At 38.0% G+C, this 16,764-nt stretch overlaps 1 protein-coding gene across 20 annotated transcripts in view; it reads left to right on the plus strand.

Annotated features, from left to right (window-relative positions):
- Positions 1–16,764, plus strand: part of NCAM1 (neural cell adhesion molecule 1) — a 457,101-nt gene that overhangs the window by 397,545 nt on the left and 42,792 nt on the right. For 6 of the 20 annotated variants that reach the window (XM_031961202.1, XM_031961205.1, XM_031961210.1 and 3 more), the window contains exons 9-16: positions 2,987–3,016; positions 6,644–6,794; positions 7,151–7,335; positions 7,730–7,826; positions 8,424–8,594; positions 10,916–11,047; positions 12,203–12,217; positions 14,299–14,301. In XM_031961202.1, coding sequence (XP_031817062.1) covers positions 2,987–3,016; positions 6,644–6,794; positions 7,151–7,335; positions 7,730–7,826; positions 8,424–8,594; positions 10,916–11,047; positions 12,203–12,217; positions 14,299–14,301 — 784 coding nt within the window. The remainder of the gene's footprint in view (positions 1–2,986; positions 3,017–6,643; positions 6,795–7,150; positions 7,336–7,729; positions 7,827–8,423; positions 8,595–10,915; positions 11,048–12,202; positions 12,218–14,298; positions 14,302–16,764) is intronic. The other 14 variants (XM_031961209.1, XM_031961215.1, XM_031961217.1 and 11 more) reach the window with 6 other exon arrangements.

Here is a 16,764-nt window from a genome sequence, read left to right on the forward strand (position 1 = left end):
TTTTAAATAGGCTCTGATTACTTCAATGGAATATTAAATATTTTCTTTAATAAAGTGAATTACAGTATGAGCCAGTTGAAATGATCTTTAGCTCACAAGTGTTTTAGCACAGATCCTGACCAATTTTGTTCTTTTGCTTCACATCTGAGTTAAACCTTATATTATTCTCAAGCTTAAGTGATAGATAATAAAGGTTTCAGTTACAATTAGGTAGTCAGTGATTTCCTAAACAAATACTTAGTGCCTTCTTTATGGAAGTGCCTCAAGCCCGGAATTAAGTATGCCCCCAATTTTTCATATAAATGACTCTAACATGTTGACTTGTTTACAGATTGATATCTAGATAGTTACTTAGTTGAGTTGATTTCTTTTTTTTTACCTGAACTGTTGAAATAATTGGACCAAATATTTTATTTTGAATCATTAGATTACTGTATCAGAATCCATTCTTTAGCAATTGATTCCTCCGTGATCACCATGACAATCTCTCACAATCTAAATTGACAATCATAATTGTTAGTTTGGTCATGTATAGAAAAGGGGTCCCTTGTCATCATCTAGATCCATGGCAAGTTGTTTTTTTCCATATAGTCTTCATAACACCCCCATCTATCTAGATCTGTTATTAATTTTGCCACATTTTAAAATGTATATGGTGTTTCATACCAAACAGATTTCTTAATTACCTAGAAATATCTGTGATTTAATCCGTGTTGGTAGTCAATCTATCTAAAACAAAATAGTTTTCATGGGTTCCAGTTTTCAAGGGAAACACACACACACACACACACACACACACACAACATTCAATATCAGGTGACCGATTTCCTGCTTATTAATTTCTGACGACAGTCTGCACAAGCTTAGGATCACCTCCATGCCAGGATGAGACACTGAAGTAGAGGATACCAAAGAAATGTTCAAATAACAATTTATTGTCCTTTCAAATACACAGAAGAGTGAACTCAATCTCAAAATAAGTTTTTAGTTTTGTCATTAAGAGTTTACTTGACCATTTATGTGCCTTCAAAAAAGATCAACAGGAAAAAGAAAGAAAATTTTCCTGGAGGTACAGAGCAGGGGGGATAGAGCAAGAGAAAACAAAAAGAAAAAAAGGAAGGCAAACTGTTCTAGTGAATTGAATGCTTAGAGGAAAAAATTCATGTCTGAATAATACAAATAAATTAGATATGATTATGAAGAAAATCAAATCAGTTTACTAGAATTTTTTTTTTCTTAAACCTTGGAGGGCTATCTATAATAGCAACCTGAGTTGTTTTATTCAGCAGTCTTATCTGGTACATTATGGTATATCCATTCCTAAATTCTCCACTTGAACATGGATGAATTCTTTTACAATTTCAATTATAAAACAATTTGTTTTCTAAACTTGGCTATCTGCAATATATATTTTCTTAAAATGGGTCACATCTACATTGCAATTGTCTTATCAAGATCAAGGCATAGCCTAATATCCTACACAGGTAGCTGGTCAAGCTACAGAAATCAAACAATACGATTACAGTTGATGGTCATTGGGGCAGCTAAGTGGAAAATAGATAAGAGTACTGGCCCTGAAGTCAAAAGGACCTGACTTCAAATCTAGCCTCAGACACTTACTAGATGACCCTGGACAGCCCCAGCTGCCTCCCTCCGAAATTATTAATGCCTACTGGTTCTTAAAGATGTCGAGCAGTAGAGGAAGTATCAGACCAGAAGGCCTACCTCACATAAAAATAATATTAGGACACAGGTTCTTTAGAAAGTCAGCTCTGGCATGTGACAGATAAGCTTACAAATGATGTAGAATTGGTGATTTTGTTTAATATTTTGCACTCTGTAGAGTGTGTTTTTTCAGGCTCTGCATGTTCCTCTGGTCACCTTTTCTGCTTCATTTCAAGATCATGTAAAATAACACAACATTAATATTCTCATTCTACCTACAATGCCTTCCTTGTCTAGAGTGGGCTTTCAATATGTTTGCTAACTGATATTCCATGGACTTCATCTCTGTGTTTCTCATCCCTCTTCTGTCTTCTTGCTATATGAACATCAATGATATTCATTCATCCATACTACCCAATAAAAAGAGCACTGCAGCTGTGATATTAGCAGGTGACTTTTGATTCCTGGCTAAGTGAAACAGATCCCCAATTCTAAATTAAGCAAAGAACTTAGATATTAGGAGGATAAAAGTCCAAATGCAAATCTTAGTGTATATGAGTTGATATTATGAGGGATGATGGCACACTCCAGAATAGAAACCAATGTTTCTTGCTAAAAAGTCTTATTGTGAGACTGGTAGAGTCGTGCAACATCAGGAAAAATCTAACAGCCTCATTGTACCATTAATTGGTACAATCCCACATTTTTTAGGAATGACATCCCACAGTTTTAGGAATGACACAATTCCTATTTCCATTGTTCTTCTCTTTGGTTTTTGCCTTTTTTATAAGATGGGATTAATTTAATTTTTCTGATAGAATGCATGCAAGAAATTGTACAATGCATGAGCACACAACACTATTACTGTGTCTGTGTGACACCATATAATAAAACAAAAGAAAGGAAACCTGCTCTATAAATATCTCAGGATTGTGTGCTCAGGACTATTAGACACAGTCCAGTGGCACTCCTAAGATATATTTATAGATGTTCTGAATGTTCAGTCTAATGTTTTATGTACCTATCCACATACATACATATATGTGGATACAAAATGCAAAAGAACAGAGCATATCATTTTGGAATTTCTTTTAGCTTTCCAAAGATTATTCAATTTAAAATAAGAAAATCTTAAACAACAAAGTGGGAAATAAACACACTACTGAAAATGGGCCCTTGGCAAATTTAAAAAAAAAAAAAAGTCCTGAATTGAAAGGAAGCTGCATGTGCACGGAATGCAGTGTGATGCATCTACTACCTAAAGCAACATGTTGTAAAATTTTACTGCTTTCTTGTTGTGTTTTATATCTGTTCTCTCCAGGCTTCGTGGACTCGACCAGAGAAGCAAGAGGTATAGCTTATCTGACCACTAGCCAGTTCTTAGCATTTGAAAGCATTATAACTTAACCCAACATTACTATAATAATTAGAAATACTCAACTAATTAGTGACTTAGTTTAATTAAAGAATAGGTCAATAGTATAGATATTCGTTGGTAATAGTGTCATTTGGAATTGAGCAAGAAAGTTGTGTTGGCAGTGGATGGAGGTTTGTTTTCCAAAGCTGACTATGATTTTGAAACTACCACATCCCCTAGTGTGCCAGGGAAATTATATCCTTAGAATTAAGTTTACATAAACTAATTTCTCCAATTCATGACCCAGGATTTTTAAAATCATAGAATATTTCATTTCTTACCTGGCTGGGATGGCTTTGGATCTTAAAATGTAACAGTTCAGTCACCTGACAACTTGTTCCTTCCAGCTCAACTCATCTCATTGCTCATATCCCTTATTACCAGAAATCTTTTTATTAAAATGTTTGCATCACATTCCATCCCCAAAATAATACAATGGCAACTCTTAGTAGGTGTTTTTACCGTATAAATGTTACCAAACCAATAAATTTATCTGTTATCTTTTAAAATTAAATTCACAAACCTAGGGTGATTTTGGTGCTAATTGTTTTATATTTTCACACAAGTGTACTTTTTAAAAAATTTGATTTGATGTGCTATTCACAAAGATACTTCTTACATCTGACTGGGGAAATGTGGCATATAGTTCCAATACTAACATCAAATGTCAGCCTATTAAATTCCCATTATTATTTTGAGAGATCTAGAGTTCTAAAAGTGAATACAATTATTAGTTACTATATTCCAAGTGCTGCATCCCCAAGACCCTATTTGTGAGCACATTTATGATTCTCATTCTATTATCTTAATTCAGTACAGGTTAAAAACTGATTGCTTCAGATAAGGATCAATGCTTTATAAAATTTACCATTTCACCCTAAAAAGAGTCCCAGCATTTTTCTTTCAGATTAATCTTTATATTTTAGCCCCTGTAAATGTAAACTATGAAAATCCTAAATACTATTTTTGCTTAGTGAATGCATTCACCCTCCTAGATTTTCAGATGTATTGATAACTATACAGACACATGACTGACCTGTTCATATCATAGGTAAAATAAAATATGTAATGCTATTTAATATTTAGAACCTACTGCCTTCTCCCAGGCATTAACATTCATTTCTGCATTTGTACATGCTGCCATATTGTATCTAATTCATTATGTCCTCTTTTTGTATCATACCTTCCTTTCTGTCAAAAGAAGTGTGGTTAAGTGCACTTCCTCTCTAAAATGCCTCCCCTCTTTGACGACAGGAATTGCTTAGTGCTGTCATATGCAGGATGATTTATTACCTCAGTCATGAAATTATTAGGATTATGGGAAAGAAGAAAAATGAGCTGTTAGTTGTTAGCCACTCATGGACAGCTACAAATCTTATTCTGCTTGACCCTGGACCTTTTTTCTGAGCCTGGTGGGGAAGGGAGGAAGGGAGTAAAGATGTGAAAGGAGAGGGAGAGACTAAAAGCATTTTTATTTTAAATAAATGATGGTCTCTTAGCCCCAAAGAAGGCAAAATCTTTGATTTTCCAGAAGAGCCCTTAAGTCGCATATTTCACTCTTTGCATAATTGTGTTCCAGGTGAATGATTCCCTAGGGACCTGGGAGTTGCTTCTTCCCTCCCCTCCATTTTCTTTCATTTAGAGAATGAGGCCAAAATATAGAAGAAAACTGATTTTTTCAGGATGTGGGGCGCTAAGATGTTTTGTTTTCATATAGTTTGTAGGAAGTAAGACAGGAAAGCAGTTTGAGTGAAGGAATAGTTATAATTCTTCCTTCCATGTCCTTGACCTGTATCCTTCTCCCTCCATTTTCATCCAGGGCTTGAATTTTTTTCTTTCAGTCTTGAACCATAAAAACTTATTTGGATAATAATATATCCCCAGGTTAATCCTGGTGCCCAAGCAAAGCGTTTCAGCATGAAACAAGCCTAGAAGCAATGAAACCTTTGTGTATTTTCTCTGAGGAAAACCTGAAGGCATTGGATACAAATTCTCATATCATTTCTCTCTCAGGTTTTTTCCCCATTGCTGTTATCTGTTAAGAATTGTCTCATGTGGTATACTCAGAAGATCTATTGATAGGAAATTAAAGAAATTTTCTTACATAGAAAGTTGAGGAGAGGAAAGGAGGCCCAATAGACTATATTTTAAGTTCTTTTAAACTTTTTAAATAAACAGATAGCCTGAGCTTTGTTCCCTATTTCCTTTATGCTGTTTTTCCCCCATGTTCCATTTTTTGTGGAAATTTTTTTTCTCTTTAACTGCAGTATCTTTTAGAGACATTTTTTCTTCCACAGGGAATAAGAAATACTAAAACAGACCCTGCCTGCCCATTCTCAGACTTCTTTTTCAATCTCTGATTGAAGCCTTGATGGAACCTTGATGCTTAAGGGAATAGCAGATAGTCAATGACATTGGACTGCTGAGAGTCAAGCCTCCTCATCTGCAAAGTCAGGAGAGATTTTCATTCCTAGAAGTTCAAAAGAAAGCATTCTAACACCCAATCAGAAAAGTGTCTTAAGAACAGGAGACTTGCTACCTACCCTTTAGAATATCACCTCCTTTAATCATGTAAATTTGGGTAGCATACCCAGAAACCCACTTGTGCCAAATAATTTTATCTTTTTAACACATTTAAGAAAGTCCTGAAGGGTATTCCAAGATCTACCAAGTATAATTCTTTTTTTTTCTTATTGGCTTGTAATTATAATTTCAGAACTTTCAGAATCAAATTGCAGCATCTTATTTCCAAGGAGGAGTATGGCAATGATTAGGATTTTCAAATCTTTGCCCAAGACTTTCCGCTACTATGAACTCTGTGATGAACCAATTACTCTCTTGGCTCTACATTCAGCATTAAAATTTTTTTTTCTAAATGAATATTTTAATAGAAAAAAAATGAAAGGGACAGAAAATAGAAATATTTTATGAAGACAGGGATTTCCCTGGCAAGTTTTAAGCATATCATAGTTTTCTATTGAAGGACACCAACTCCTTGGAACTGAAAATGATGGCAGACTGCTGGAAAATCAATCCATAAATATTTGTTGTCTATTACATGCTAAGCACTGTGCTATATCTTGGGGATACAAAGAGAAAGCTAAAGTAATTCTTGCCCTTATTGAGCTTACAGTCTCTCAAAAAAGGAGAGAGACATAGGGATGGTTTTTGAGTCTTGTGAAGTCAGTGGGAAAACTACCAGTCTGAATTTTGCCTTAAGTATTACCTACCTAACTTGAAGAATTGTAGGCTCTTTTTCCTTTCCTTGAAGCGTTTCCCCCATCCAGTGTTAGTGTGATTGGTATTCAGATTTCCTGCCACATCACTTCAGTACTTTGGGTGCCATCTTGAGTCTCCCATAACTTCTTGGTGTGAAGCTTAGACCCATTAGAGAGGGGCAGCCAGAGGAGGGTCAGAGGATGTGAAATTTATCAAATTGAGGGAATTCTCCACCCTCTTAGTCTGCTCCTTCCCTCCTCCCTTCCTTCCTTCCCTCTCTCTTCCTGTCACTCACCCTGTGCTGCTCCCTTTCTGACGCTTTCTCCCTTCTCCTCCCCTCAGACTCTGGATGGGCACATTGTGGTGAGCAGCCACGTGCGTGTGTCTTCCCTGACACTGAAGAGCATTCAGTATACGGATGCCGGAGAGTACATCTGCACCGCCAGCAACACCATTGGCCAGGATTCCCAAGCTATGTACCTCGAAGTACAATGTGAGAAACTTGGGAAAGGGGCAGGGGCAGAGAAGGAAGGGGCAATGCAGCATTGCTGGGATTTGGACATCGTGGCCGCTTATCCTCGGGGCTGCCTTCTTCATATCCTGGGGAGAAGACTGGACTCATTCAGACTATTGCAAAAAGAATTTTTCCCCTTTGCCAGCCCTAAACAACAACCTAAACAGCTGACTAACCCTCTTCCCTTTGAGTGTGTTTATGTTGCTTCTCTAGGTCATGTGCCCTGAATTCAATACTTCCTTATTTAAGCCCCAGCTCTAATATCAATATGAGTTCTCCCCACTAGATTAACAGAAAGTCTCTTTTCTGACTACTGAAGTCTTCCTTTGTTACAGATGCCCCCAAGCTTCAGGGCCCTGTGGCTGTGTACACCTGGGAAGGGAACCAGGTGAACATCACCTGTGAGGTGTTTGCCTATCCCAGCGCCACGATCTCCTGGTTCCGAGATGGGCAGCTGCTGCCGAGCTCCAACTACAGCAATATCAAGATATACAATAGCCCCTCTGCGAGCTACCTAGAGGTAAGGGTCATGTCACTTAACTAGGGGCAGACTTCTGTTTATGACAGAAAATCTCACTCCTATTCATCCAGCTGAAGGTAATCACTGGCTGGAAAAGAGCCTAAGGTTGACCCCACATGACCTACAATGGCCATTGGGGATTCTCTTTATGGTGATGCTGTGGATAGAGCACCAGCCCTAAGGTCTGGAGGACCTGAGTTCAAATTTGGCTTCAGACACTTAACACTTCCTAGCTGTGTGACCCTGGGCTAGTTACTTAACCCCAATTACTTCAGCAAAAAAAGAAAGAAAGAAAGATAGGTAATATAGTGTAAAACTGATCAATTACCAGCAATGCTTATGGCTATTACCATGGGTTACTGATAAGCCCTATCCTTGATTTCTCCTTCTAAAGGTGACACCAGATTCTGAAAATGACTTTGGAAACTACAATTGCACTGCAGTGAATCGTATTGGTCAAGAGTCCTTAGAGTTCATCCTTGTCCAAGCAGGTGAGTATCCCAGGATCCCTCTTGTATCTTAAAGGCATTTGGATTTGGGGGATAAATAAGACAAGAAGAATAAATAAATAGAAATGGGGAGGAAAGACCTCTTTTTGCTAGGAATAGGAGCCAAGTTCTGGACTCATAAGTGGAGAGATAAAACTTTAGAGTCCTTAGGATAGTAGGGATAGGATATTCTAGAACAGGGGTCCTCAAACTACGGCCCATGGGCCAGATGCGGCAGCTGAGGAGGATTATCCCCCTCACCCAGGGCTATGGAATTTCTTTGTTTAAAGGCCCACAAAACAAAGTTTTTGTTTTTACTATAGTCCGGCCCTCCAACAGTCTGAGGGACAGTGAACTGACCCCCTATTTAAAAAGTTTGAGGACCCCTGTTCTAGAAGTCTGGGCAGAATTTGAGAGCCATAAGGTTTAATAGCTTTTATAATGCCTTGAAATCAGAAGGAACACACTCTTTAAGGAGAGAATGTTCTATAAAATGAAAAGTTCAGATTAATGGAAGTCATGAGCAGGACTGCAATGGAGGCCCGGAGTCACATTGGGACTGCTGAGAACTCCATCTCATCAGCTCTGTCCTCTCTACAGATACTCCGTCTTCACCATCCATTGATGAAGTGGAGCCATATTCCAGCACGGCACAGGTTCAGTTTGATGAGCCTGAGGCCACAGGCGGAGTGCCCATCCTCAAATACAAAGCTGAGTGGAGAGCGGTGGGTGAGGAGATGTGGCATTTCAAGTGGTATGATGCCAAGGAAGGTAAGATGAGAAAGGTCATTTGCTACATCTAGAATTTTACACCCTGTGTTCATCTAGGGATAGGCAACTCTCTGAATGACCTCCGGGTCCCAGAAGCTTGCTCAGATGATTAGTCCCTATTCAGAGAGAGAAGCACATATGTCATCCATCTCACTACCCATAGCCAGAACCTGTGTTCTTCTACCACGGAGCCCCATAGCTTCCTCCAAAATCCTACCAGAGGGATGCTACCAGCCTAACTTGAGGCAGACCTAGACCTCACAGGCCTCAGTATTTAGTTCAGTAGTCAAAATCAGGCCTTCATGATCCAAGTTCAAGCGCATTGAAAGCCAATAAGTAGGGGCCTGGGGAAGCATTAACTCTGTGGTTAGAGGATCAAGTTCCATAGCCTAGCCCTGACATTTCCTGTGTAATTTTGGGCAAGTTACTTCATTCTCTAAGCTCCAGTTTTTTCCCTTGTAAAATGGGAATTATAAAAGTTATTACCATTCAATCCTACAGGTATTTTTAAAGAGCCTGCTATATGGTAGACACGGATAAAAGAGCAACAACAAAAGTCTTGGCTTTATCTTACATTCTCCATTACCCGCCTCACCTCATAGGGTCCTAGAAAGTAGGAATTGTTCCATTTTTGTATTTGTATCCCTAGCGCCTGGCACAGACTAGGTGTTTAATCAATGCTTGTGGATTTACTTTGTAAAATATCTGTCACAAATTCATAAATCTTTCCATCCTACACATTACCATCAGTTATGAGGTAATATGAGTTTAACAAATGCAATTTTATTTTATTATATACACAAGTACAAGATAAATCAGCTGAAGTGAGCATAATATAGTGCTATAAAGTTTTCCAAATGACTTTTTAGAGCATCTTTCCCCCTAAACTGTCCTTTTCTTCCTGCTTTCCCTATAACCACACAGGACAACAACATCCTCCCAGTTCCTCAGGCTCATTAACCTAGGAGTTACTCTGTACTCCTCACTATCTCACCTCCCATATCCAATCTCTTCCTAAGACTTCTCTCCTCTGAAACTGCCATCTCTCAGGTGCAAGCCTTCATCACCTCATTCCTGGATTATTTCAGTAGCCTAATGATGAGTCTGCCTACTTCAATTCTGTTCCCACTTCAATCCATCCTCCATTTAGCCACTAAAGTGATTTTCCTGGTGCTCAAGTCTGATCATATCACCCTCTACATGACAAATTCCAGTAGCTTCCTATTGCCTCTAGGATCAAATACAAAATGCTCTGTTTGGCATTTAAAGCCCTTTATAACCTAGCTCTCTCTTCTCCATTTTGTTACACTTTACTCCCCAATTTATATTCTTCAATCCAGTGACACTGACCTCCTGGATGTTCCACTAACACTCTCAGCTCTGGGCCTTTTCTCTGGCTCTCCCCTATGCCAAGAAAACTCTCTCCTCCTCTCTGACTTCTGATTTCTCTGGCTTCCTTTGAGTCCCAACTAAAACCCCACCTTCTACAGGAAGTCTTCTGCTAATTAATTAACTGTTAATTCCTATTCTGTTAATTAATTCCTATTTATCCTGTATATGGCTTGCTTTGAATATATTTTTTCATCCATAGATTGTAAATTCTGTGAGAGCAGAGACTGCTTTTTGCCTCTTTTGTTATCCCCAGAATTTAGTGCAGTGCCTGATACATACTAGGCGCTATATATGTGTATGTGTGTGTGTATATTTATCTTTTGATTGATTGATGAACTAACTGTTTAGGATAACAATGTGCTCTTCTAGCATCATTGAGATGATTCATTTTTTAAAATATATTTAACCCATTCCTAATTTTAACTTCCTTCTGGTTCTATTTTAATGTTTTAGTAAAGTGGGTTTTGTTTCTTATTTAATCTATATAATCTTATATAATTTATATAGGAATATATATGTGTATATATATATATATATTCCTAATTTTAACTTCCTTCAGGTTCTATTTTAATGTTTTAGTACAAAGAGTTGAGAATCTGCAGTCTCAGGATGGAATCGGAATGGTTTTAGAAGAAAGTGAGATAGAATCTTAGTTTGGAGACATATGGTCAAAATTCATAACCAGAGACAATTAGACACTTTGTATTGAAGATTAGTTCTACTCTAGATACCTTCATCAACCTTTTTCAGGTTTCATATTTAGAATGACCTCATGGTTAGAGTTAAAAGGCAGCTAAAATGTCAGGACTTTCAAACTCTAAGTTCTCTTATTCTTATCTATTCCTTGGGGTTGTGATTTGACCACATATATCTTGGTTTATTAGTTATCCTTTCCTCTTCTCTTTTGTTTTCTCGTGTGTTTCTAACAGCGAACCTGGAAGGTATCATCACCATCATGGGCCTGAAGCCAGAGACAACTTATGCCGTCCGACTGTCTGCCCTCAATGGAAAGGGACTGGGGGAGATCAGTGGGATCTCTGAGTTCAAAACACAGCCAGTCCGTAAGTAAAGCCAGTTCACTCATCTCCCTCCCCGCTGTCAGACTTCCTTTCCTCATGGGCACATAACTACCCTGACTGGCAGTGAAGACCATAAGCTGTTTCTTTTTCAGATCTCCCCATTCATGGTGGGCTCACCTCTCAGTTCTCTGGCCTACATTGATTGTGAATGTACATCTTATTTTAATTTTCTCCCTCTCTCAAGGGAATGTTGTCATATTAGCTAGTGCAGTTTGTTAAAATGGCAGACAGGAAAAATCCAGCAGCAGAGCAGCAGAGCAAACAAGAGATTAAATGGCTCATCACATAGGAGTTTGCTAGTTGTAACTTTACCATCTCACATATACCTCAAATATCCTACTTTCTGAAAAGTGAATTTAGGCCCTTGAAGCCATCAGTTCTCTGATTTTTGAAATAGTATGGATACTAATTTGCCATAAAACCAAACACCTTTGAAGCATATATGAACAATGGCAAAAAAAAGTGTCAAGAATGTATAAAAAGATGAGGAAGGACCATACTTTTACTCTTTACTATCTTCCCCTCCTATTCCCCCCCCAAAATAGTGGAATTTAATTTTGTTCGATATCCCTTCCAGTTAGTAATTCTTCCTGGTTTCACTGTTTCCTTTCAACATTTCCTTCTATTCATTTTCCCCAAGAAAAATACAGAAAAAAAAATCCCATATGCTGTTCCTCTCCTCACCACCATTTTCTCATTTTGCTTTGGTAATATCCTACTAGAGCATATTCTCTTCCTCACACAAAGACCCTTGTCTTGGATGTCTCCCAAGCTTTAAAAATTTTCCTTGCCTATTGGACCTTTCTTGAATGGTCTCAGGGTTCCCAGAGCATCCCTCTGGCTGCTATAATTAGAGAACATCCATTGGAATTTCTCAGGTCCCTTTTTATGAATATATAGATATCCATAATAATAATTAGCTCCACCCCCTGCCCAGTAATAGAAAGCCAGCCATATTTTCTTTCTGCAATAATTGTACCTTTAGCTGGATTTCCACTGAACACAGATGAGTTGGATTTCCAGCTCCCTGCACTCTGCCAATTCTATTCATCTCTTTTACATCTTATATTTTTTTTCCCCTTGGGTCTGTCTTTTGTCTTTTCTTTTCTTCCGTGTTCCATCCATGGGAAATTGCAGACACCCCTCCTTCACGTAAGTGCCTCTTCATACCTCTCTGCCTGTTTCCATAGTGTTATGTTAACATATGTTTGTCATAGTTTTAATTTAGCTTGAAACCTCACTTTTTGCCCTGTAGGAATTGAAGTAGATTATATTGTCCAGGTCCTAACAAAACTGACACTAGTGTAGTCATCATGTTCCTGTTAATGTGACTGTCTTGGTTATACCAGGAGGCTAACAATTCCCATTTTAGAGCATGCAGTATTTAATGTGTATTTTTTTTTTTTTTTTGCTTGTGACATTTCCTCTATGGCAAAAACCACTGCTTACCTGCAGTGTGTGGCAGAAGGATGTCTCACAATATGAGGAATAACCAAATAGAATATCATCACTCGTCCTAATGTTAGCTGATTGTCCAGAAAAGAGAACAGTTTTTTTCTTCTCTCTTGCCCTGTCCTAGTATGTCACCCAAAGTTACCCAAAGGTCATAGCAATCTGGGGAGATTTCCATGTTCACTCTTAGAAGAGAGAAATGAACTTGTTGCCACTTCATTTACTATAGATCGTCTCATGGCAGCCAAGAGGCATCAACTCAAGGTAATAGAAATTCGTTTGGAAGAGGCGGTGGTTGTGGAGGGTCCATGCAACAGCTGGATTTGTGAAGTTGTAATTGTCTGTATACAACACTGAGTTCATGAGCATGGTGTATTACAGAACATAAGATATGGGGGCAGCATTATGCAGGTAGAATTGGAATTCAGCCTTTCAGTTCCAAATAATTTTTTCTCTGGTTTCTACTTTCTGCTGTGTAATAAATGATGATCATTGATTTATAATCGAGTTAGTATTGGTCAACCAGGGATGAAAGTCCAGCCTTATTAATGCTGTGAGGTTTAAGTAGAGAGAACACACACAGTGACAAGGAAATAAGAAGGCATCCCACTTTTCAAAGTGCCAGTTTTATAATATGAACCTTAAGGAGGGAAATCTATAATATAGATGAACCCACTCTTGCTCTTTAGGTTGGGTTTACCCTTTCTCCAGAAGCAGTATGCCAGAGAGAAAAGGAAGCAAGTTTGGTGTAAAACTATACCAAAGGAAATATTGTGAAAAAAACACCTTAAGCTCTAGTGCTAAAGTTAGTGTTCCCAAAGATTTCAGATTAGTCTATCTTAATTTATTCCAGAATATTGCAACAACACAAAATCTTAGAAGCTAAGTGTGAATGTCCTCAGATTTCTAGTAAGTGTTAAATTCACTCTCTCATCAGAATTGGCTCCTAAGACAAAGATATGAAAGAAGCCAAAGTGGAGGAGAAGGAGGTGTCAAATTAGACTGACAGCCCAACATGGTTATAGACTGGTATTTTATTCTCTTAGTAAGCTTAAGTAAAGAATCTGGAGGATGGAAGGAAAGGGAGAGAAAGAGACAAACAGACACAGAAACAGAGACAGAGAAGGAAAGAGGGAACATCTTTCCTGAATGGACAGGGTTGCCTAATCCTAAAATGAAATTCCCAGTTTTCATTTCTTCATTGAATGTTGTCTCAGATATGTCAAAAAAGGGGTAAGACTTTCTGAATCACTAGCTCAGTAATTTATGGCTTAATACCAAATCACTTACTATATCTTTGATTTTGTGCTTAAAAATGTGAGCAAGAAAAAATTAGTTTCTCAGAAAGCTAATCTAGTTCTTGATTAAACAAAACTCTTAAATAGCTAACTAAATTTTAAAAGACTGATAAAAAGAAGACACATTTAAATTCTTAGTTTTTCTAGTGGGATGAAAATGTATCACTGATGGTTCAAGTCTTCAAAAGTCTGATTTAGAAATGGTTGGGGTCAGCTGCCCAGTCCATGCTGACCGTGAAAATTGATGAGGCAGCAGGAATTAAATAGCTTTTAGATTCAGGACCATTAGCTAAGTAATAAAAGTAGATTTCCCTCAATCATATCTTAAAGTTATGGCTAAAGAGTTAAAAAGAAACTGCACAAGTCATAGTCATAGAGATGAGAGTGATTTTTCATTTTAGCAAAGCAAAGAGTAACCTGATGAGAGGCAAAGTGGAATAAAGAAGATATATTTGAGAGACAGAACTAAAAATGTACTTTAAGAAGGTATCTTACCTTTCCCATTTAGCTTAGGAGAAAACTTAACTCATGGAATATTATGCTGTCATTCACACCTACCCTGAAGAAGGATCAGTTAGACAAATAACTATTCCCATAATTGTGAGGAAATCCTACCTGCTTTTTCTAGGAGAGAATAACAAGTTCCAGTATGGCTGAATTATATTGAATTCAATTCCTTGGAAAACAAGAGGGCTGTCTGAGTTAGTATGAACCAAATCATATATGCTCAGGCTATCTTTAGAATATGGTGAGATGCTCACAAAGAGCCCAGTTCACTAATAGCTTTAATTTAGAATGCTAACATATCACAGCACTGCCATACTCCTCCTGAAATACCAGCTTACTGGGTATCACTTACCTGGAGACAGATGCCTTTGATTGCACCCCATGAGTTCAGGGTGGTGATGGTTAAGGAGAAGTGGGATGGAAATTTCAAACACTTAAATAAAACATTGGCTTTGGAAATAGTTCAAGAGCAGTATTTGTGTATTGTGTTTAGCATGTACCCGTGTGTCAACAGATTCTTTTTAGATGGAAACCACATGATTCGGGCTTGATTAAGAAGAGGCTGATTGCCTTTTTGGAGTTGCTAAGAGAAAGCAAGACCAAAGAGATGGTGTTAAAATTTGTCATTAGAGTCTTCCCCCATGATTGAGTCACTAACCTTTAGAATTTAATTACTTGGATACTACCTTATCACTTGCTGCTGTGCCACAAAACAAAACAGGAAAAATGGCTTCCTGTACTGAAAATGGAGATCCAGGATGACTCTGTAATTTAGTGTTTTGTCTTTGCACGGTACCCTCAAGACTGCGTGATTTTAAATAAGAACAAAATGCAGAGCAGAGTGTTGTGGTAAAAACACATAAAAATCTAGCACGTCGCATAAGTCAAGCATTTAGGCAATTATCTTAGTAATTGAAGCCAAAATTTTTACTTTTGCCTGTTTTCTAAATCTCAAAATCCACACTGTGGTAATTGCATTACTTGTTTTGATTTGAGTGGATTTTTAATTTCATGGTTGAGGTGCCCTCCTCTGCAGGCACAATGAAGACCAAAATCATGAGTTTCTTGATCTAATCAAGTTAGTGGGATGTGTTGGTTATATGTTAATGGACCTTTCCTTCTACCTGGACCAAGTTGAGCTCAGCCATTTGGTATCTTGTGGGACATGCTTTACATATTTAACATCAAAATGTGGAAGCTACTAAACACTGGTCACATAAAAAGAAGCCAGGATTGATTGTCTTTCCTCCCACCTTTCTCTTAAGGGAAAGTGCAGGGAAAACATCTTTCAGATCACAAGTCTTATACCACGGCTATTCAAGTATTCAAAGTTTGTCATAGGGGATGTATATCAAGAGGGTAGAGAGGTGAAGGTATGGATGTATACCTTAGTAGTCCAAACTATAAATAATTCTATTAAAAAATAAACATTAAATGTGTACCATTCAATGATAAAAAAATTTTTTGAGTAGTTTAACTTTTTCAGATGCCATATCTAGAGAATCATTAAATATAAAGGAAGAAAACATTCAGTTCAGTGGGAACATAAGACCTGACTCTGAACAAGGAACTAAATAGTTGAAAGTTCTTTTCCCCCTAACTCTACCTATCCTAGACTGAATTTGAAATAATCTTTTATACCCCTTCCTACCCCATCCCCAACCTAATATTGTTATAGTGACAGCTGCTTCTGTGGAACTGGCTCCTTATTTAGGTGAGTTCTTAATGACCCCAGCAGATGTTCCCAAAAGAAACCTCTTACTTAAATGACAGGATTTGGCACCCCCCTTATTTTCTAGTTTAAAGATAGTGGCCCTCACTTTTTCCCCTAGCATTGTTTTCCTGCACATCCTGGTTCTTCCCCACTTCATACTGGCATCCCTAGTTTCCTTTTTTTGGTTTCCATTTGATAATTGTGTGTTTTGGTGAAATATCTTCCCTTTTTTATCTTCATCTCTCTTTCCTTAGTGATTCCCGCTAGTCCTTCCTTCCATGCTCCATTGTCTGCCTCAGATAGTGAGTATCATTTTCCCCCATCCATCTCTCTGCATGTTGCTTTCTACCAGCTGCAGTATAGTCTGCCTAATGTTATCTCCTTAGCCAGGTGATGATTAAACTCAGTTGGTATCTGGATGGTAGGTACCACAAGTTGGGCTTGAGGGAAGTAAACCTTATAACAAAAAGGAATCAGGCCTCTCAGATTCTTGGTAAATGAGCTTTCCCAGGAAGACAATAGTTATAATGCATTGCTCTGTGTAGGAAGCCCCTGCATTATTTCTGACACCACCATTATATTACAGCATCTAGCTTATCCTCAACAGAATAGGACCAGAACTGACATTTGGAGGAGAAATTTGGCTTAATACCATTGCCCCTCCCCAAACAGTCGAGAGAAATGTGTTGCTTGAGATATAGGAGGGAGAGAGACAGGAAAAAAATCAT

Source organism: Sarcophilus harrisii, chromosome 3 (genome assembly GCF_902635505.1).
Source record: "Sarcophilus harrisii chromosome 3, mSarHar1.11, whole genome shotgun sequence".
Lineage (NCBI taxonomy): Eukaryota > Metazoa > Chordata > Mammalia > Dasyuromorphia > Dasyuridae > Sarcophilus > Sarcophilus harrisii.